We start from the raw sequence: 23,806 nt of genomic DNA, 5'->3' as shown, positions 1-23,806 counted from the left end.
CTAAAACTCGAGAAAATAATTTACCAACCGATAAACATACATTTAAAACAAATACAAGCATCGCGAGCCTTAACTTTATTTAAACTTACAGTTACAAGGTATTGCGCAAGTCTCTAAGCTATCAACCCTAATTAATCTTTTAGTCATTGGCATTGTTATTCCTGTGTTTTACAGGTTGCTCCTCTCTTATAATGAAATCAAATAAAACGCAATTTTTATACAATCTGCCTAATACATGGTAGAAACTCAATTGCGTGCGATGTTGTTCTTAAATTGTTAATTCCCATGCATATGTCATTATCCACAATACATCTGCATTACTGCAGGAATAACCATTCCTGCGTTCAATAACAACTATATAATTTATAGCGTTCTTATTAAGGGAAACAGTTTAGGCTACTTATAACATGTAAACTGCAAGTTTTAGAAATCGTTGGATACCCAGCAGAGTGACGCTCTCCTCTCCCCTGTCCCACCGCACTTACCAAGAAACTGATGTAAACACAACAACAGCTACCTCCTCGAAAAACCGCACTAATATCCTGGTCAGGCTATACCCATTTTATTTATTTATTTTTAGGGTATCTAAACTTTAACACAAGACGACTCAACAGAGATCATGAATAAATACGTATCAAGAATTGTCTTGAACTAATTAAGCCTATACAAGAGATGGCGCAAAGATGTTTTACAAGATACTACATCTATATAGTATAGAGCTGGTGTTATTCTATACTCGAAAGTACAATAAGTAATTTTTAAATGCTGCCGTCTATCAGAAAAAAAACGATAAAAAATGTTTTTGTAAGAACAGAATGAGTTTATATGTAGTATAAGATGAAATCTTTACGCAACACCAATTATTTCTCCACTACAGCAAGTACAGTTTTATTAAGATAGTGTGTAAATGTCTGTTGAGTTACTACAATTGGAGAGGTTTCCGGAGCGGGTGGACCCCGTTAAGTGCACCCTGCTATTGACGTCCCTTCTGGAAATTTCTGGCGACACTCATGGTCAGAAATTACGGAGGCAAACTTAAATTCCTTGTCAATGAGCGAATGATGAAAAATTTGTCACCAAAAGAAGAAAAGCTAATAATATGGATAAAAAAAACACGTTCTTTTAAACCACAAGTGGAAAGAGAACTACATTTGCGAAGGAAACTCCATGATTTCAGTATGCGGAAGTTATTTTCTTATGAAACTAGAGAATTGGTCAATTACAATACAAGGAAAGGCTGTAGTTTTGGTTTTGCTTCCGGTAACTCCTCGTAAAGTCTAACTGAATTTTTTCTTCACTATTAGGATCATCAGTATTACTTATCTTTCTTGTAACCTTGAGCCACCAACCGCTGGAGTCACTTGCTCTACAGAGGAATCCAACAGGTCGTACCTTGGACATTCTACTACGCATGATCTCAAACCTGCGTCTAACCAATGCCTGCTCAGCAAATACACAACGCATAGGGCAAAATATGTAGAAGTAAAAAATATGTTAATTTAACAAACTATTGAATATGCATTTTATTGAGTCATTTTCAAAAATCTTGTTAAGCGATGCCCCCCCCTCGCGTTCTGGTCTCCCATCCTACTTTGATATGAACCATTTGAACGACTTGATCTACTATAAAATTGAACTCAGAGTGGACAAGCAACTATTGTGCTACACCTTCATGGGGTAGGAAAGGTTCAAAAACTAGGTTCGTAGGTACCTCATTCAAGTGCAGACAGCAAGAAGCCTCGTGTTTCCGTATATGGTTCTTTGCTAATCCACCTCGTGAATCCTGTCGCCAACATTGGCTCTTTCTTTCATGTGTGACCAGAGATGACAAATGGTGCCTGTACGTAAACTTTAAGGTGGATTACCACCCGGAAGTCAGTACATATTTTAGCTCATTCCCCTTAACTACTGCGCAATAAAATTAGGTTTCAGCTACAACACAAGACACTAGTTCATTTGGTTGTGTCTTCTGATATCGAAAAAGGTAACAAATAAAAGAAAATATTTGATTCGTTTTACAATGAGCACACAAGATGGCACTTGCTATTAGATCTCACTAGAAGTGCTCAATTTTATGAAATGTTTATTTGAATGTGTAAAGTACTTTAAAGTAACGATCTTATTACGAAATAGATATACTGTTTGACCGTTTTTCGTGTTATGTTTCACATTTTATTTAATTATTAATTTACATTTAAGGAAATAGATTTTGAGAAAAAACTTGCGCAGAACGCCATAATGCGTTGTTGTTAAATTTGTACGTTTAACTCCTGGATTCTAGCGTTGCAATTCGAAAAGCGTGGCTTAGCTGTGAATTGCGGTAAGAGTCGAAAACTAATTTCTCCAGTAAGTATCCAAGCAGAATTCCATGATTACTTCCTTTATTATCTGGCACCAGTAAACACTCGGCAATACCTGTCAACGCCGCACTATTCAAACAGTGTTTAGCATAGCTCCGAGAACACCTAGTGATCCGCCTTAATCAGAGGAAGGAATGGGTCAACCCAAGTAGAAAGATAACCCCACGTCCCAAACAGGATTTGAATCCCAAGAAGACAATGTTATGTGTCTGGTCGGACATAGAACGCATTATCCACAGTGAACTCCCACCTCGTAATCTTATCATCACTATTGCTGTATATTGTGATTAACTCCAACGTGTTCATGGAACACTTGAAAAAAGAAAAAAGCCGAATAAACGACATTACATGATCATCCAGATGGACAGCACTAGACCATATGTGACACAATTGACAACCATTGTCATTTAGCAGTTCCAAGGGGAGATTCTTCCTCATCTGACGTATTCCTCAGATATGGCTCCTATAGAGTACCATCTTTCTCAATGCCCGTCAAATGCACTTCATGCACATTCTTTGAAAACTTATGAGCAGCTAAGAAATTTCATTAATGATTTCTGTGCATCTAAGCCATCGACATTCTCGTAAAGGTATCCAATAACTGCTTTATATGAAACAGATTGTGAACAATGGTTCCAAACGGCACGATATAATAAATCAACCCACAGTGTACAACCTGCCTTTGAAATCGAAATCGAAAGCATCTACGACTATTATAAATGTAAAATGTTTAAATGTAATTAGTATAATAAATGTAAATATAGGAAGAAATAATATTAATAGGTTGTTAGCAAGTTGAAATAATTAATTGTTTTAAATCGGCTAATTGCCTGCAGACCTTAACAATCTATAGCGACATACGAGGGTCGTTCAAGTCAATCCGGGACTTTAAAAAAAACAAATAGAAGAACAAATTTCAAAGTGTTCACTGTTCCTCACGACAGATTACACACCTCTGCAATTTCACGACAGGTTATGCGACGATTGTCCAGGATCAGCTGCTCCACGCGCTGAATGTTTTCAGGAATGACTACCGTGGGCTGTGATTCACCACAACCGGAATCGTCAGTGATAGAGATACGGCCATCTTTGAAGCGATTACACCATTCAAGTGTCTTACTGCGACTGAGTGTACGATCACTGTACTGAGCCTGAAGTCTTCTGTAAATTTCAGCAGGTTTTGTGCCCTCGTTCACTAAAAACTTCATCACAACATGCTGTTCCACGTAGACGATCACAGTGTTGTCCGCCATCTTGAATAATGATCTATCCAGAAGCGCGGGAAATGAGCACCGTCTACCAGTAAGAGGACACAGATGCCAGTTTCTACTGAATACAAAATCTCCACCCTAGGCGTCCATTTAAACCTGCAAAGAAAAAAGTCCCGGATTGAGTTGAACGACCCTCGTAAATTAACAATCTATAGGTAGTGACATAGTGAAGCAATCTGTAGCGCAGGTTACGGCAGGGAAACTGTTTCTTATTAGGATCAGCGTGACACACCGATCAGACATTTACCAATTGTTATTAAAATTGACAGATTTATTATTATAGATTAACTATGAATTTCGGTAGTGTTAAATTAAAAAAAAAAAAAACTTTTAAAGTAGAAATAGTAAAATTGACCTGTAAGTAGAGACTTTTTTTAATGATTTAATGGACTATCTCGAGATACGTTTGATTATAAGAAAAATCTAAGTTGTATATTTTTAATTTTTGGAATTAGATTTGGACTAGTTTATTATTATTATTATTATTATTATTATTATTATTATTATTAATAATAATAATAATAATAATAATAATAATAATAATAATAATAATAATAATAATAATAATAATAATAATAATATTGCCTTTGAGTTATGTAACCTCTTCTATTACGAATAACATTTGATTTTATTTCTTTCTCCTCTTTTGTATACAAAATTATCTCGCTAATTAGAACCTTATTTGTGGAGGGAGGAACACGCAGTAGCTCAGTGATAGAATGCTCATCTCTAGAGCGAGGTGTCCCTGGTTCGATCCCAGGCCGTCTGACTTTGTGTCGACCATATCGTGTCCGTAGATTTTCTCCGGGTTCTCCCTTTCCTCTCACATTTTCATTCCATCATTTATTTAATAATCGAACTCTTTTAGTAACCATGGGACTCTACAGAGTAGCCTATAATTTCGGGAGAACGTAATTTCATTTCATACCTTCATTTTTTTCGACAATTTTAATGTTATTTGCTTAGAAAAGTTTATATTTAATACTAGTAGAATATCCGTTCTTCGCGCTAGAAGAATACGTTTAATTTTGGACGTAAAGGGGCTGACTTTGGATCATTCAAATGCAGAAGTCATATATGAGGATTTTAAGACAAATTGCATTCAAATTGTACCGAATATTGTATATTCATAAGTACAATGCGGGGAGCCGGGGCCCCAACCCCCCAGGATCGGCACCCTTGCTTATAGCATCAGAGTTCGTTCACACGAAAGCATAAAATTATATATATTCTATTTAGGCCAACATATGATTGAGCGTATTCTTGCATTTTTCTGCCTCAGCCTAACATCAACAAATGTGTTTCCATTTGAACAAATATTTTTTTGTACTTCTTCAATGACTACCGCATATTATATCTTTTACGCAAACCATTTAGATTTCTTTATATTCTTTCTATTAGCATGTATTGTGTACGTATAGATGTCAAACTGCAACGCAACAGGATTGACTGTCGAACGGTAGGATCTGCCACCTAGTGGCGAATTCGTGATGAAAGGTATACGCATTTTTTGGCTGATTGAGCAGGCAGCTAGAGGGAGCGGACGGATGCAGAAAGCAGTGCTTTGGATATAAACGTCACCGGAAGTGTCACTGTTAAATCTCAGAAACTCCGAAAACTATGGACACGGGCTGAATTTGGATTTAAATGCCATCGGAATTGTCACTGTTCATCTCATCGACTCCCGAAACTATGGATTCGGCTCCAATATCGGTCATTTTCGAGCATTTTTAAATATCTCCCCCTCGTCTTCCCCTAAGTTGCACCGTTAAAGTAAAATGATAAAAAAACATCCGAGGCCCGAACTTCATTTACGTTGAAAGTTTGATTAAGATTGGTTAGGTGGCTCAAGAGATATGAAGTCGCATAGTAACTTTCACTTTTATAGACCTATATATAGATTAGTTTTTAATTTTTATTTTGGAATGGTGTTAATTCCTCTTTAATTGTCTTTGAAACTATTTTTTAAAAACATTTTTCCTAACGAGTAATATTTCTTACTCTCAAGCGTACCGGTACTTTATAATTAAGGTGGCAGACTACTAAAAATGATACAAAAGCTATAATTATTTTTCTTTTGTCCATTTTTCGTAAGTGAAAATAGATAATGAAATATAACTTACCACAATAATAGATAAGGTTATACTACACCCGAAAATACGAATTGAAAGAATTTTCAGTTTGCCATCCATAGAAATTACAGTGTGGCCAGATTATGAATTGCCCAAAAATGTAGGTTAAGACAGCGACTAGAAAAATGAGCTCAACGGTAATTGATGACCTATCATGTTGTCTTGGTTCCTTGTAAAGTACTTTTAAAATTATATTTGTATTTATTTTGCACTGTCTATTAAAAATATATATATTTATTTTGTACTGTTTATTACAAAATAAATACAAATATTATTTAAAAAGTATTTAACAAGAAACCAAGACTACATGATAAGTCATCAATTACCGTTGAGTTGATTTTTCTAGTCGCTGCCTTAACCTAGATTTTTAGATAATTCATATTCTTTCAACAGTGTAATTTCTATGGATGGCAACACTGAAAATTTTTCCAATTCGTATTTTCGGGTGTAGTATAACCTTATCTATTATTGTGGTAAATTACATTTCATTATCTTTTCACTGAAATGAACAAAAGAAAAATAATTAGCTTTCGTATCATTTTTAGTAGTCTGCCCCCTTAAGTCTTTAACTTACAACAACTTGTAGCTAGGGATGGGACTTGGGTATTTACCCACTGGGTAGGTAAATAAAAATTGGGTAAATACCCGGTAAATACCGAAATTTTATTTACCTACCCAAAAAATGGGTATTTATTACAAACCGCAACATTACATAATAAGAAGACATGGTGAGTTCTAAAATAGTAGAACAAAATCTTCCAGATACAAATGTGGTTAAAGAAAGATGCAAACCTGCAACACTGGAAACTCAAAATTTATATCTGGTAACATTGCTTCGAACAATTCCTTTTCTAATTAAGTTCAGTACTGGTACTGATTTAAGACTTTTTGAGAGCAGACGTGCCTCTTATCTTAGTTGAATTTTCTAAGTTTTCTTTTATTCAGGGAGGGAAAGAAAACTGAAAATGGATAGAAAGAAAAGCAATGTTTGGAGCGCATATAATGTACGAAGTGATAAATCAGTAAACTGCAAGTACCGTGGTAAATACTATAAACACGCAAATGTAAATGAAATGTCAGATCATGTGAATAAATGTTTTAGGAGTATTGAAAGTCTAAAGAAAACTATTTTAAAAGATTTACAAGGCAGAAGTTTGTCTGATTGTTGTCAAAATACTGGGACAGAACAAGTGAATGAAAGTGAACAACCTACGTCAAGTTGTAGTAACAATAAAAGCATTGATGACTCTTTAGTGACGAGGCTGGCTGATAAAACTTTGATGCAGTTTCATATATGAAGAGTTCCTCCATCAATGTATAAAGTTCATCTAGTAGCATTATCACTTATGGATAAGATGACAGCTGATGAAAACGTAAGTAGCCTATATATGGATACCGTAACACATGTAAATTAATGAGTTAATTTGCTCACACGCACATCACATATCAAGTTAACTTTTGGGTTGAGCGATAAGGGAGTAGTTTTCTGGCTTGCAGTGTCTATTAAGCTGTCTGAAAGTTCAGATAAAAATTCCAAATTGGAAAGAACAGTTAACTACTTATGTAATAAATTCAACAATTAATTCCTTATATATGTCATTGCATTTACCCTAGCCCAGTGCAAGTGTTTCATATTAATGTACAAGTAATTTTATTTCATATAATTCAAGGGCTTGCCATATGACCTTGTAAAACGAGTCAAAAAACGATGGCGGAAAAGGAGTCGGTAAAACAATTTCCAGGTATTTTCAAATAGCTTATATTTTGCAGATATTTTGAAGTGTTCTTCAATTTCATTTATGGCAAATGTTATAGACGCCATAAAATGATTAGAAATACTCAAGTACTGAATGCACTTTTCATGCAATTAACAATGAGAAAAACATTCACACTTCTTTTAGTCTTCCATGTAAAACCGGCTGGAGAAGCTACTTAAAATCTCTTTAAAGTTTGATTGCTACAAAAGTCACCCTACAGAACTTAGCTGTTCATGAAACCACTATCAACCTAATGGCAAGATATACATCATTTATCAAAGACCACATAGCAAAGTTGCTTGATGATGAGGTTTTCTGGGTGACAGTTGAAAAGCTAATAAACATTCTCAAACCAATAGTGTCCTGGATAAATATATTAGAGTCTGATGAATGTAACATACATCGAGTTTTTCCTGCTGTCAAGAAAATCGAAGAGCAACTAAGAAAGACTATTCCCGAATGCCGATTGTCCAAAGCAGAAGAAAAAAATAATTTCGAAAACAGAAAAGCTCCAGCACTGCAACCGATTTACTATGCCACAGCATTGCCAGATCCATCATCACAGGGGTTTGACTTGAGTCCAGAACAATATGTCGATGGATTGTAGATCATAACACAGGGTTGCCGAAAATATGAAAGCAGATCTTGTAAATGTTATAAAGGATTTCGCACATTACAAGATAAAGAAAATTTTGTGAGGCAAGAAGTTCATTTGGACAAGTTCTGGTGAAATGAACCCAGTAATTTGGTGGCAAGTTTTGTGTGGAAGTATCCATTATCTGAAGTCGCACAGTGGATATTAACAGCATTTGTATCATCAGCCACCACAGAAAGATCCTTCAGTACCTTCTCAAAAATTCACACAAAGTCAAGGAACAGACTGACTGCTTCCAGAGCTGGAAAAATTACGTATATAGCTTATAACTGGAAGTTGCATCACCTGGAACAGAAACCAAAAGTATCAACATAGCGTAAAGAGACTGAGAAGACTGTTGAGTCAGAGCAGCAGAAAAACTTATCAGAGGAGCCAAAAATAAGTTATCGGGAGATACAAGTTCAACACACTTGAAATGCACCATGGTAGTAAGAAAAAGGAGAACCCTTGAAGAAGACAGTGACAGTGACACTTCTTCGGTGTGAGAGATAGATGGAGACATTACCAGCGATGATTCCATATATTCATTTCATGTATCCGATGAATCTAATGAGTAATCTTGGTAGAAATGATATCTCATAACGAGATAAAGTTTTGTCCTTATGTGTATAGAATATTTCGAGAACGTTACTAAGTCCTGAATGTTCTGTAATTCTTTTGTATTTTATTAGCTTGATGCTGCCAATTGAGGTGTTTGAAACCAGAGAAAACTAACTAAATTCTGCCCAATTCTAAATTAAAGAATGAAATCATTGAACTAGGTGTATGATTCTGATACCACCCAATCAGAAACTAATTAAAGAAACTGACGTAACCGTCATGTGAAGTCCATTATCCAATGGCATTTTATCTATTTTGTTTCGAAGAATGCTAATTTCTCGCAAAATAGGAAAATGCAGTTACTTCATTCTTGCTACAGACAGATCACATTTTATTACATTTTGATGCCTAGGTAGCAAGTGTAGTGAAGTGTGAAAGTCCTAGCATATACTCCTACTCCTACTGTGTTCCATTTGTAGTTATTAAAGCATGTATGATGTAACAGAATATATATAATCAAGTCATGTCAGTTGTTATGACTTGTCGCCCATAGTCACTTACAGAATGTAAATTAAAAGAAAAACCCTTATCTGCGTTCCGTGTACTTGTTTAGTTTCTTTACTTGTAGAAGAAATAAATGTAGTCTTTTTCAGTCATAAGTTCTTAAAGATATGTTCTCTGGACAAATATCAAACCAGGTACGACCACATAACTCATCTCTATTAATGAAAATAATAAATCGACATTTGTTGTAGCTTCTACTGGATCTACTGTTACTTTTTCATTATTTTTATGTACTGCTCAAGAACGTCTGTACATATATATGTTTGAAAAGAAAAAAACCCTTATATTTACCCAATTTGGGTAAATACCTGGGTATTTACCAAGGTAAATACCCAAAAAATATTTACCGGTAAAAATCCCATCACTACTTGTAGCTAATTTGTACTTACAACAGAGTTGCCAACCTCAGACAACAAAATTATTGGTTTTCGTCTTTAAAATTATCGTATATTGCAAAAAAAAAAATATCGTATAATCGTTATGCACCTCATAATTGTAGGAACAGGTATAATACTACTAATAATAGCAATAATAATTTATATAATAAATTTGTCTAATAATCTTTAGTTCCAAACTCCAAATCGGCGTCATTATCTTCATCATTTTTATTATTTTCAGGGATAAAAGTGAGGGGGAATGCAGGGAACGCCATCCTTCCACCTCCAAAAATATGTACGACGTGCTTCCAGATCCTAAAAAATTACAATGGCAAAGATAGATAGGGGGACGGCGTACCTACCGCCCCCTACCTTTTCAGATTCACTTTTACCCCTGATAATGCTTATTAACACCACTCGGAACAACAACAATATTTTCATCTCCTTGTAAATGTAGCTGAATTTAAAGATTGGATTCCGGGTTGCCATCCATTCTTGATTTATAGTAGCGAGAATGAGTGTTAAAAACCTCAGTATGTGTGTGTGTGTGTGTGTATTTGGTCTAGGAATTAATTCGTGCGGGTGGACAAGAGATGGCGCAACGAACGGAGCGTCCCACAGTTCCGTGTATCCACACATGTGTTGCAAACCCCTGTCATCGCGTATCGTTCGTAGTATAGGGCAGTGGATTAAAGCGTCAACAACATCAGTTTGTAGTTAAGTGAACATGGCGCAATTTGTGCCTGATAAAGTGTTTTTGCGGGGTGTCCTGCTGCATTACTTTAACATGCAGAAAAGTGCGACTGAAAGTCATCGTATTTTGGTGGAAGTGTATGGTGACCATGCTTTAGCTGAGCGAACGTGTCAGAAGTGGTTTGCACGGTTTAGAAGTGGTGATTTCGGCTTGGCAGACCAAGAGCGAGCTGGACAGCCAAAAAAATTTCAAGACGAAGAATTGACAGCATTACTCGAGCAGGATTCGTGTCAAACGCAGGAACAACTTGCAGCAGCATTAGGCGTTGATCAAACAACAGTCTCCAAACGCTTGAAAGCCATGGGAATGATTCAAAAGATGTCACATTGGGTTCCACATGAATTGAAAGACAGAGACGTTGAAAGAGGAAAAATCATTTGCGAATTGCTGCTTCAACGACAGAGCAGAAAGGGGTTTCTGCATCGAATTATTACGGGTGATGAGAAGTGGATCCATTACGAGAACCCTAAACGAAAAAAGGCCTGGGTGAAACCAGGTGAACCAGGTCCATCACAACCAAAACGAGATATTCACTGTGCAAAGGTTATGCTGTGCATATGATGGGATATGAAAGGTATGGTGTACTATGAGCTGCTGCAACCGGGTGAAACTATGAATGGAGAACGTTATCGACGACAATTAATGCGTTTGAAGCAAGCTCTGGCCAGAACACGACCAGAATGGGAGAACAGACATGATAAACTTATTGTTCAACATGATAACGCTCGCCCACATGTCGCAAAACCGGTCAAAACCTATTTAGAAAATGTCGGATGGGAAGTTTTACCCCACCCGCCGTATTCACCAGACGTTGCTCCTTCGGACTACTACTTGTTCGATTGCATGAACAACGATTTGATTGGACAGCGGTTTACTTCTTCAGAAGATATCGAAACATGGGTCTCTGATTGGATCGCTTCCAAGGATGAGGACTTCTTTCGCCACGGAATCCGTACATTGCCTGACAGATGGGCGAAAGTGGTGGCTAGCGATGGACAATATTTTTCTTAAGGTATTTATGTATTTTGTGTTTGTACTACAGCTTCAATGTGTGCGTACCAACCGCACGAATTAATTCCTAGACCAAATATGTGTGTGTGTCTGTGTGTGGGTTTTATAATAATTGAATGCACATCTACAATTTATTTGCACATTCAAAAATTTCCAATAAAAAGGTATGTGTTTTAAAATTATGTATATTCACCTATTACCACAAGGCCTAGGGATGCGCACGAGACGAGTCGAGACAGGATTTTCGTGACAAAATTCGAGTCGAGACATGGCTCTTCCAATAGAGAAATATACATTTTTCGAGTCGAGACATCACTTTTACAGCACATTTTCGAGTCGAGACAGCCACAAATCTTGTCTCGTGCGCATCCCTAGCAAGGCCATTACCATACGTAACGTTAAGGTTTCAATTATTGTATATCATAATAAATTATCGTATGGGTGGCTGGCCTGAATTACAAATCTATTTTTATCTTTTTTTTTAAAGTTTGTACTTTTCTTATATTTTCTCTAGAGCCTGCGTAACTTGCGCCTTGTTGACTCTTCTAAGGTTGTTTGAACATTTTACAGATACAGAAGACCTGTATACGAAAGCGACCCAAGAACTTTGCAATCCTTATGGGAAGACATACACTTGGGACATGAAGATAAAAGCAATGGGGCTTACGGGAATAGACTCAGCAAAAACCATCGTCAAAGAAATAGGTCTACCTCTCACAGCAGAAGAATATATGACACAAATCCAGGAATTGTATAAACGGTACTTTCCCACATCTCAATTAATGCCAGGTAAGAATCTTAACTCTTTAACTAAGGTTTTATTTTCAGGCACAATAGGTTGATTGGGAATCTAGTGTGCCGTTCAGCACCAAGGCTATAGCTATTAGCCCCTCGGGGATCCTATGGTACAATTTGTACCATACGCATTTTTCATGGTACAGTGCGTTATTTCTCTTCTATTTGAGCTTTTTCGTCCAGATTTTTTTTTGTTTTCCAAGTCCAGAGGCCCTGTAGAAGACATTACGTATGGCTTCAGACCTTCCTGCGTCCAGACATAGGAGGTGATGACGCCATAAGTCAAAAATTTATTTTCTCATTTACTAAGCCTATGTTCAATATTTTTTGGCGGGCTTATTTTTCCACGTAGAAGATTGAAATTTTGCACAAACATTCAGTCCACCGACTAGTATTTACCAGATTTTTTGTTCCGATGTCAGTGCTAAAATAGGGGGAAACCAGAGGGGCAAAGGGGTGAAAAAAGGGATATTTTTACCCCCAAAATCCCGTTTTTCGTCATTTTCCCGCCTCACATACATGATGGGGACACGTGAGTCATACCGTCTGAAAGGCAGTTCCATTCTGAAGAGAATGTCGGTCGAATCATTGTCCTAGGTAATTAGGGATGTCTCAGGGATTTTTTGAAAAATATACTTCTTTTTCCTAAGATCCTAAGATAAATAGTGACGATACAGTAGCTGCTTGACTGAAAGTCTAAAAAATAGCCCAAAAAGCCAGGATCCGGAAAGGGTTAGACGTAGGAGCGGATCCAGGGGGCGACCGCTCCCCCCTCCACAGAAGAGAAAACTTTATTATTTTATATATAAATAAAACCCATCCCAAAGTTTGGAGCCCTTAAATGTAGCTCTAAGTAGCAGTATTACAATCTACCGCACCCCTGAGAAATCCGTCGTGGATCCGCCCCTGATTAGACTTGGGCTACAGCTCAACGCGGAATCCCAAACACATGAGCTTCCATCGGGAATCAAACCGGAATCTCCCACGCTGAAGGCGAGTACGCTAACCATGTATCCACCAGGGAGTTCAGACACAAATAGATTTTTTTAAAAATAAATATATATGTATAACGTTGTATATATTGGTGTAATATGTTGATCAATATCTCAATGCATGTGGTTCACTTTTCTAAAATTGGTATTTTTTTTTTTACGTGATTTTTTTTTATCTTAGCTTGGAAATTTGATCGTTTCACGTGTCAAGATCTCCAAATTTTCATATTCTGCGACAATTGATGCTGTCGCTGCCATACTTAAATATGTTGAGATCAATTTATCTCAATAAGTTAAATATTGTCTTCTATTTGCTCTTTTTTAACCCTCAAATGCATGACGTGGTTATGAAAGGCCCGACATATTAACCAAAATTATTATTATTATTATTATTATTATTATTATTATTATTATTATTATTATTATTATTATTATTATTATTATATTTTTCGCATTTGTACCCTAGGTATCTCCGGCATCTTTCAAGTACCTTCAGGACTAAGTTCACAGAAGCAATACCTAACGTTGCCAAATTTCCGGATCTTTCATACAGATACTTTCCAAATTAATGTAAGCATCTTGTGTTCGAATCACATTAAATGTCAGGAGCACGAGTAAAAGTGGATCTAAAAAGGTAGGGTAACGCATGATGTCATGCCGTCCCCCGTGTCTATCTTTGCTCATTGTATTTTTTATGAAGTGGGGGACGCCATAGATATTTTTGGAAGTGGGGGAATGACGTTCCACGCGTTTTCTTCCTCACTTTTACCCTGGCTCAGGCGGCGAACACAGCGCCAGGCAGTTTGTGAGGGTGGGGTGTTAGAGGAAACTCAGTATTACGTAAGGAGCAATAGAGTGGTAGTTTGCATCAAACTGAGCAGACGATAGTGTAAAATGTGCAACCTCTCTGATACCCATTGTTAGCGCTCGCTTATTGGTGTGAACGTAACGAAAATGAATGTCTTGGGTGACAGTGCCCACGGTGATAGCGGCCTACAAAACTCACACTAAACTCACATCAGCTAAAAAGAATAGTGGTTAGAAGAAATACCCTCAGTGACAGGTCCCACCGAGCATTAAAGCGGGTTTCTTAGAGCCATCGTGTGACTGCGCTGCAAGTGACAGAAGAACTCAAGCAGTCTTTGCCGGGAACCACAATCTACTGTGAATTAGATGACACGGACATACTCAATTTCTCTATTCTGTTCTCAGGTTCTTTATTTCTATAGTACGCTTTCGTGTTCTCGCACTTCGAATATAAGCTAAGGGGGAAGTCAAGTTAAAGATAATACAAGTCTTTCGAACAAATATGTATTGTCCATTGGTTTTAAATGTGGACCTGAGAGATTCATGTTTTACATTTTGTGTAGGAAAAACTGATCATGCATCAGAGGGTTAAATGTTGATATGACTATGTGAAAATACAGAAATTATGAATTCCAGAAGAAAATTAAGCTTGTTGCTGCGTAATTATCAGATTTTTTCATTAACCCTTTAACTGGCACAGTTTTCTGGAAATGTGTACTCTCAGGTGGCAGACGTAGTACTACGCAGTGATGCCAACCTGAAACAATATGAAATCCCATGTCGAGAGGCAAAAAATCCCATTTTACTTGTAAATTTCCCAAGTAAAGTATGCATAATTAAAAGTATGCTGTAATATTAAAAATTAAATTTCTTTGTGTTAGTCACTTTTTACAATATCTAAATGAATAAGCCGTAAATTTCGATCTTCTCGAAAAATCCCATATTTGCTGCTTATTATCCCTTTCCGAGAAAATAAGGTCAAAAACTCCCACGATATGGGATTTTTCCCACAGGTTGGCATCACTGGTACTACGTCGTAGCCACAAGAATCGTAGAACTATGAAACAATGACGTATGTTTCACACAAACAACAATAGCACACAACAATAAACAAACAAAACTTTACAAAGACGTCCCCACCTCACCAAGACGTTTGCTACTGTTTTGAAATGCAGTTTCTGTTTCTTTTATTACAGCAGCAGCAGCGTCCTTCTTACGAGCAAGAATGTTCCATCTGTTATTCCAAAACCCAATGTCGTTTGTGCATTATGTGTATTCAGAGCCATCTATTGATTTGTTTTCGATTTAAATGTAAGAAGAAAAGTTTTCAAGTGAGACCGTCATTGCCACTGAAGATCAGTGACTTTTTAGTCAAGACGTATTACTACGTCGTAGCCGTTTCCACTGTACATATGCAATGACGTAGTACTACCTAGTTAAAGGGTTAATTTTTCTGAGTTGTTACGATATAGGTTAAAAATACGGTTGAAATAAACTTTACTTAAAATTTTATTATTCTGCTCTAATATATCAATTGAATGCTTAAATAATGAAATTTACTGATTGCTTTATTCTATGTATGTCAGTCTGTCTCACTGATTATGAGAGTAATATAAATTGAAATTAAGTATTATTGATCTGAGCGTAATATAATTGTATCTAATAGGATATGTCCATGTTCTTATGACAGGAGCAGAAAAATTAGTTCGCCATTTACATAAGAAAGGAGTACCCATCGCCTTGGCGACGAGCAGTAGTAAGGAGAGTTTTGATCTGAAAACAGTGAATCACCAAGAGTTTTTCTCATTATTCAATCATATTGTGATGGGCAGTTCCGATCCAGAGGTGTTGAAAGGAAAACCAGATCCTACCATTTTCCTTGTTTGTGCTTCTCGGTTTCCAGATAAGCCAGAGTTTTCGAAGGTAAACAACCAGGTTTCAGTTTGTTTGCTGTTATTTATCGCTTGTGACGGGTTGAAAATGGTATTGTCAAAACTGAAACGTGCCTAAGAACGTAACGTATGATATCTTAAGGATGATATTGGACGCTACTTAAATGCGACATCTATGAGGATTCTATAATACTGTAAACAGAAAAAAATAATCGTTTCAACAAATCACCATCGCCTTCATCAGTGTAGATTGAAAACAATAAACTTGATGAAGTTCAAAAAGTAGGGGAAGATGGGGTAATAAGAGACACTCAGGGTAATAAGAGGCAAAAGTAATTGAAGATGTTAACAGTTTTCAAGTCACATTTCTGATTCTTTGTGTATATATACTTTGTTACCTGGCAACACAATAGAAAATTATTTTATTTCTTCCCAATGTACCTAGGTACAGGAAGACTGCGAAACATTTTTTTTTTAAGTTCAGTTGTTGTCTCTTGGGGTAATAAAAACGCTTCCAGACAGAGGCGTCATTTAGGGTAGGCAGGAGGGGGCAATTACCCCCCCCCCAAGAGTTTGAGGAATACATATACTTTAATCGATTGTCTACTAATACAAAATCTTATGTTGCTAGTGCTCTTGCCCCCTCAAGCGAAGTCTGAAATGACGCTCCTGCTTCCAGATTTCTTTTATTCTGTGCCTTGTTATTAAACTGTGGTTACAAGGGATAAGTCAAACAAGGAACATTCGTGAAGTGTCCCCTCGGGATTCGTATAAAACTAATTTAAATGCAAAGTTCTCCACTTCCCAATGTATATTGTATTAATTTTAGCGGCCCATTTAGGTAGTTTGCATATTTATGGGCCTTCATTTATCCGGAATCCAATTATGCACTACTATAACGCTCAGACACAAAATTGCTTTTAGTTTCCTTAGATGTAACTGGACATAAATATGAGCATATACTAAACAAATTGGATCAAGTGGGTCACAGTGAGAGAGTGGTTCATGGTGTGTGGTGGGTCAGAGTGATCATGGTGGGTACTGGGTCAGAGTGGGTCAAGGTGATGGTGGATCCAGTGGGTCATGGTTTCATTGACCCTCGACATCTCTGGTAGCGTATTACTGTAATATATTAACTTGTAAGAGTATAACATGCTTGTCACTTTCCAGTTAAAGTTGAGGGGAAAAGTCCATTAGTTCTTAACTTAAATCTACTCTCTCTCTCTCTCTCTCTATATATATATATATATAGATAGATAGATAGATAGATAGATAGATAGATAGATAGATAGATATAGATATAGATATAGATATATAGATATAGAAATATATAGATATATACAGGGTGGTAGGTAACTCCACCGACAAACTTTGGGAGGTAATTCCTTATAATGAAGTGAAAGAAAAAAGTTCTTATAAACATAGGTCGAAAAACGTCTCCTTTCAGAGTTATGAACCGCCGAAAATTCGAAAAATTATGTTTCGAAACGCCCTGTCTTACAATACTATAGGACCTATAAGAAGCGGTTTAAGGAATTACACAGGAACTAGTATGCGAACTATCTAAATATCCATGTTTTACCATCTTCCGTTATCGGCGAAACAAACTGTAAAAAGGAAATTGAGGTATAGGGATACTCCTTTAAGTACTAATAAAGCGTTCTTTTAAGTACTAATAAAACATGGATATTTAGAAAGTTCGCATACTAGTTCCTTTGTAATTCCTTAAACCGCTTCTTATAGGTCCTATAGTTTTGTAAGACAGGGCGTTTCGAAACATAATTTTTCGAATTTTCGGCGGTTCATAACTGAAAGGAGACGTTTTTCGACCTATATTTATTAGAACTTTTTTCTTTCATTTCATATAAGGAAACACCTTCCAAAGTTTGTCGGTGGAGTTACCTACCACCCTATATATATATATATATATATATATATATATATATATATATATATATATATATATATATATATATATATATATATATATATATATCACATTGTTGTCTTGAAGACCACCTAATGTACTGTTTATGCTTCGCGTAAATATACGATATGCTGAAGATCGCGTAATATGCTTTCGATTGTTTGTAAATCCTCATCAAATAAGGGGAGAAGGATTAGAAAAGATAATTCCTGATTTCGAGCTCCAGTACAGTGTTATAATAGAATACCTGCTGAGTTGAGAATACTAGGTCATTACCAGTGCCGTGTCGTGGAAACTCAGCGCCCGTCGCGAGAATATACGACGGCACCCCCGTACGTGTGAGTAAGGTCGACAGACCAGCCGCGAATTGGCATCATGGTTGGCGCGAAGCATAAGAAAATTTTCAAGCTTTTTCTTGATTTTGAGCACCTTTTATTACTTTTTTCATTGCATTTTACAAATATATATATAACCTTTCTCTTTCCCGAATTTTGCGCCCCCTTACTTCGGCGCCCGGGGCTGGTCTTTACAATTATATGGCTATGCTGTTATCGTTTCTTACGACAAATGCATTCTTTCTTGTACTCAGGGAGCTAATGTCAACGAAAGTAGTGGCAGACACAAAACGAATGACTCAATAAGGGGGGGGGGATTTGGATTTCTGGGCTTTCCGCATCTAAGGCCATTTAGCCCTTCACGATTTGAGGGATGACGTCCCTCGGCGAGCACACAATCCGGGGAAAGGGAAGGAATAAAGGATTGGGAAAGGAAGGAAGCTGCCTGGGACCTATAAGTTAGGTGCCACCCCGGCATTTGCCTGGTGTGAATGAGGAAAACCAAGGAAAACCTCATTCAGGGTGGCTGGAATGAAAAATCTGTTACACTTTTTCGACCGAGTGACCCCACCGGGAATCGAACCCGGGACCGCTCACACGACTCAATAAGGAAAATACTTAATTATATACGATTTTCGTTTGTTAGCTACTTTTCCAATAATTAAAAAATGAAATGTTTAAGTTTTACGTCCGACGGTTATGCCGATTAGGCTAAAGGAGACGATGATGATGAGAAATGAATGAAATGGTGGAATGAACAAAGTGGGAGGAAACCGGAGAACCCTGAGAAAACCCACGAGCACGGTGTTTGTCCACCACAAAGTCCACACGGCGCGAGCTGGGATCGAACCAGGAACCCCAAGCACCGGAGATGAACGCTCTATCACTGTGCCACCGCGCTTCCACCAATAATTAAAAGAGTTGATTTTCTACTTATCAATGTTAAATATCTTAAGAGCCTCACGACATAAAGTACTTTGTTACTGACGACTACGTGGCGTGAATTAACTTCGATACCAACGAAACGTGTCAGCTGCTTATGGCAAAGATACCTCGCCTCCCTATTTCCCATCATCCATCTTTGTTGTGTCCCCGAAATTACTTTCTATGAAGCTTCTTCCATTCTATGATTTTCCAGAAAAAATTAAATTAAATTAAATATTTAAATTAGCACCCCATGGTTTTACCTTTGAAACTAAAGGAGACGTATGGTCAGCGGAAGTGAATGATAATGGAAGCATTGGTGGGATGAAAATGTAAGAGGAGACGGGTGAACCTCGAAAAGACCCGTGAAAACTATGTTGTTCACGAAACTTACATGACATAGCATCGAACTTGGAACTTCTCGCACCAGAGATGAGCATTCGCACTGAGACACCACACCTCCTATGATTTCGATTTTCCAAGATATTTAGTTTGTACATATTTATATATTTCTGCTATAAATGACAATTGAAAATCTCATCTCCATAAATTGTTCCATTTTCAGTAGCTGTATTTTCTCCATTACTATTAGTAGAAGGTTTGGTGCAAGGAACTTCTGTGTCCACCAGGGTCGGATTAAGAGAGAAGCTTAGAGGAGCTGTAGCACCGGGGCTCCACTTTGATCAAAAGCTGAATTGGCTGTCTAAAATAGAATCATACACAATTCAATCATCATCATAAGATAAAATCTGACCAAAATATAAAATATATTCACTTAACTTTACTATTATACTTCCACAGACATGTATTAGGCGAACTGAGCAGGGACCACATATATTTTTTCTAGCCCCGGGTCTCCAGATGGGTTAATCCAGCTCTGGTGTCCACCAATCTATTTTAATTTTATAATTTCATTCTTCGTTTAAAACTTTCTTCCTATTGTCTGTTTATCGTCTCGTCTCGCTTCTCGAGAGGCTTTTCTCGTCTCATAAATTTATGCACTTGATTCCTGGAAGTGGTGAAAACAGTATAATATTATATTTAGTCAGTGGCGGCTTTAGCGGGTAGCCCGGGTAGGCATGGGTCTACCCCAAAAAATTTGAAAAATATATAACCTAAACACTAAAAGATAAAATAAAGAATAAATATATTTTATTTTCCACTATTTATATTAATGGTTGATAATTATTAACAAATAGCATCAACTACTGCTGTAAAAGTAATTTTCTACTGTCATTAATCAATCAAATGTGTACATGTATTCATAAGCTAGTGAGCGGGCCTATCCAAACTTAAAATCCTAAAGCACCTTTTTTTTAGTAATAGAAAATACAATTGCTATGTAAGGATAATGCTGAATTACCATTAGTTAAAGAAAAAAAGAGATCACATCACTGAGATTCTTTAATCAATGTTCATACTCCGAGGAACATAAGAATCGTCGACAATACCAAACTACTAGAGTTTTTATGTTTCAAGTGTGCCCGCAGAAAATATGTGAAACATATTTCGGCTCCACCGTCGCTGCCCTCTTACGGAGGAAATCTTTCCTTTGCTTTGGGGAAAGAAGTGTTGCCAATTTGTCATTCAGTCATTTTGTTTGGCGAAGCCTGTGAAATAATGCAATGTGACAACCCTGTCCAACTAGAAAAGGATCTCGGTCACAGCAACTTGTCTCTGCTTTTTCGAGGCAGGTACGGACAGCAGCGTCAGCAAGAGTACACTTAAACTAGAAATACTCTAGTAAGTAATTTTAAAAAAGCAAATTTCGGAAAAACATCAAATTCAGAGCAATGACTAAATATCTGATTTCTGACAGGTAGCATATTCTTTTTCGCCCTTAACTCTAGCCATAGGAACTAAATACACGTTTCCTGATTGGTTGGAGTTATCTGTTGACCCGTGCTCGTAGTACCTATATTAATTAAAGTTCTACCGCCCGAGTGTGACGTAATGCCATGTGGTATTATGATGGGGTGCAAAGGTGGAATAGAACGAGCCCTGCGGGGCTTCTAACCCCCTTCGCTCGCTGGCGCTTGCTCAGCTATGTTTCGTAATGTAAGCAAATCACATTTTTATCAATAAAGTTGTGTGTGGAAAGTGGACTAATTACCACATGACATTACGTCACGACCGGTGCAAATTCAATGTAAATTTAACTACATCCCAAGGAAGGCAAGAAAGCGTATGCTTACCTTTCCCCTCCTGGTGCTTCCAGCATCTCCCTCCTCTCTAACTGCCCACTATTCCTTCAGCGCGTTGATTCTAGGCATGGCCAGAACCGGTTCCTGGTGGAACCGGTTTTCGGGTTTGAACGGATCCGGTTCCGGAACCGGTTTTTCGGATCCAGGTCTGGAACCGGTTCTTCGGATCCAGGTCTGGAACCGGTTCTTCAGATCCAGGTCTGGAACCTGTTCTGAAAACCAAATCTCCAAGAACCGGTTCCGCTGGAACTGAAACTTTCAGTCTATCCCTACGCTAAACCCGAGTTGCTGGCAGGCTGTGAACAGTGTGCTAGATGAAATGGTGGAAGCGACAGGCAGGCGCCCAGGCGGCGGCCGCTTTTCTCATTTGGCTAAATAAACTGGGTAACTGGCTAACTTATTGCCTAAACAGGCAAATTGGCCAACTCATTTGGCTAAACACCCGCTGGTGGAGCATTTTTTTTTCTGGGGGCACAAGCATGTCTGGGCGGGAGGGCACAAGCGCATGGTCCTCTTTGCACTGTTTTGAAGGTGAACTTTTCGGGTCTTTGGGGGCTTCCGGATCCAGGTCTGGAACCGGTTCTGAAAACAGGATGTCCAAGAACCGGCGGTTCCACTGGAACCGGAACTTTGTGGCCATCCCTAGTTAATTCGCGAGGACCCCACTTCTTACTCTTCTGTTGTTTTATTACATGATTGTTCATAAGGGCTATCAGAAATTTCTAGGTAAATGGTGGAAAAAGCACATATGTAATATATAAAATGACAAATGGGTATTAGTTTCAACTTATTTTAATGATGAAAGTGTTATGAAAATTTAAAAAAAAACTCCTTGGTCCGGGTTTGAACCCACGCCAAAAGCGATTTTCATTACTGGCCCGTGCGCTAGCATGCTCGGCAACGAGAACCGATAGTATATGGCATTTGATTTGTGCTACGAAGCAACAAACGGATAACTCCAACCAATCAGAACCTGTATTTAGCTCCTATCGCTAGGGTCGAGCGTAATAAAAATATGTAATGAAATAACAGCACAGATTTTAATCAAATAGTAGAGAAAAGTGTTCCATTAAAAATTTAATTCATAAACAAAGCATTAAATATTCATATTTGTGTAAGAGTTTATATTCATTATCAAGGAAATAATTTCCCCAATGAAAAATAACTTAATATCACATAAAAGTTTCTACAATATTACTAACGTTTAACAGAAAAAATATCCGAAGATCAGACATCCATCAATCTATAGACCTCAGTAAGTAAAATAAAATGATATCTAACATTATGAAACCTCATGCGTAGTTTTTCAAAAAAATTAAGAAAACTAAATTATTTTATAAATCTAAAAATTGCAGCTGAACGAAAACCATGCCATCTATTAAGGTGAGGCAGGTACTTAAATATAGCATTTGTTCATGTGCATTTTGTGCATTTGATTCACCTGCTCTTATTCTATTATTACTATTTTTCAGTGCCTGGTGTTCGAAGATGCACCTAACGGTGTGAAAGCAGCTCTTGCAGCAGAAATGCAGGTTGTGATGGTTCCAGACCCTCATGTACCCCCAGAGTTCCACGAAGGAGCAACACTTGTTTTGAAGTCATTGAGTGATTTTGAGCCAGAGAAATTTGGTCTACCACCATATGATGACTAGTAATTGAAGCTTATGGTTTCCTCATTCCACCCAATGATGATAATAAAATAAAATAGGTTTTTATCTAAACAGATATAAATATATTTTTGTCTGTACAAAATATTCTAGAATAAACGTTTTGGTGTAGTATTTATTGTTAATATTTCTTTGCCCAAGTGCTCCTTTTCTGACCACTAATCAGTGATATGAGGTGGAAAATTTTTCACTATATATTTCTGGAAAATTTTCCGTTCTAAACAAATATCAGTGATCAAGTAACAATTCGTCACTAACCATAAAACAGATTGATTTTGTGTGTAGAAATGTTAAAAACTGAAAAATCGTTTAAAGAATTTGAAAATTTTCATGGCTCAGAAAATTTCCAGTACTATGTAGGAACAAATGAAACAACTTTTCATGAATAAAAAAAAAAAATCTGTCGTGTATGGAAAAATTGAAAAAAACTTTCTGAGTCGGAAAATTTTCATCATTTTGAAGCAAAAGGTAAAACAATTTTTATGAATCGGAAAGTTTTGTTGGTCTGTAGAAGCAAGTGAAAGGAATTTTCATAGATTAGAAAATGTTCATTACGATATGGGAACAAGTGGAAAAACTTTTCATAAGCCGGACAATTTTGGATATTATGTATAATGATGTTAGGTGGAAAATTTTTGCACTATATTTAACTGCACATTGAGCTATAGAATTGAATTCTTGTAGAGAAAAGTAAGGCAACAACGAATTATAAATTCCAATTAGCTTTCGGGAACTGGAAAATTTTCTAATTTTCGAGTTGGCAAGTAAAAACTTACATAGTGTTTCTCTATTTGTCTGTCTGTCTGTCTGTCTCTCTCTCTCTCTCTCTCTCTGTGTGTGTG

General features: G+C 37.1%; 1 protein-coding gene across 1 annotated transcript in view; it reads left to right on the top strand.

Annotated features, from left to right (window-relative positions):
* Gs1l (pseudouridine 5'-phosphatase-like Gs1l) overlaps positions 1 to 23,082 on the top strand; it is a 41,864-nt gene extending 18,782 nt beyond the window's left edge. The window contains exons 2-4 of the mRNA XM_081770016.1: positions 11,992 to 12,210; positions 15,706 to 15,938; positions 22,770 to 23,082. Of these exons, the coding sequence (XP_081626142.1) occupies positions 11,992 to 12,210; positions 15,706 to 15,938; positions 22,770 to 22,949 (632 nt within the window). The 3' untranslated portion in view covers positions 22,950 to 23,082. The remainder of the gene's footprint in view (positions 1 to 11,991; positions 12,211 to 15,705; positions 15,939 to 22,769) is intronic.
* The last annotated feature ends 724 nt before the right edge of the window (positions 23,083 to 23,806 follow it).

Source organism: Thermobia domestica, chromosome 8 (assembly GCF_964235325.1).
Source record: "Thermobia domestica chromosome 8, izTheDome1.hap1.1, whole genome shotgun sequence".
Classification (NCBI taxonomy): domain Eukaryota; kingdom Metazoa; phylum Arthropoda; class Insecta; order Zygentoma; family Lepismatidae; genus Thermobia; species Thermobia domestica.
Note: the sequence above shows the minus strand (reverse complement) of the source record. Positions and strands in the feature narration are given on the sequence as shown.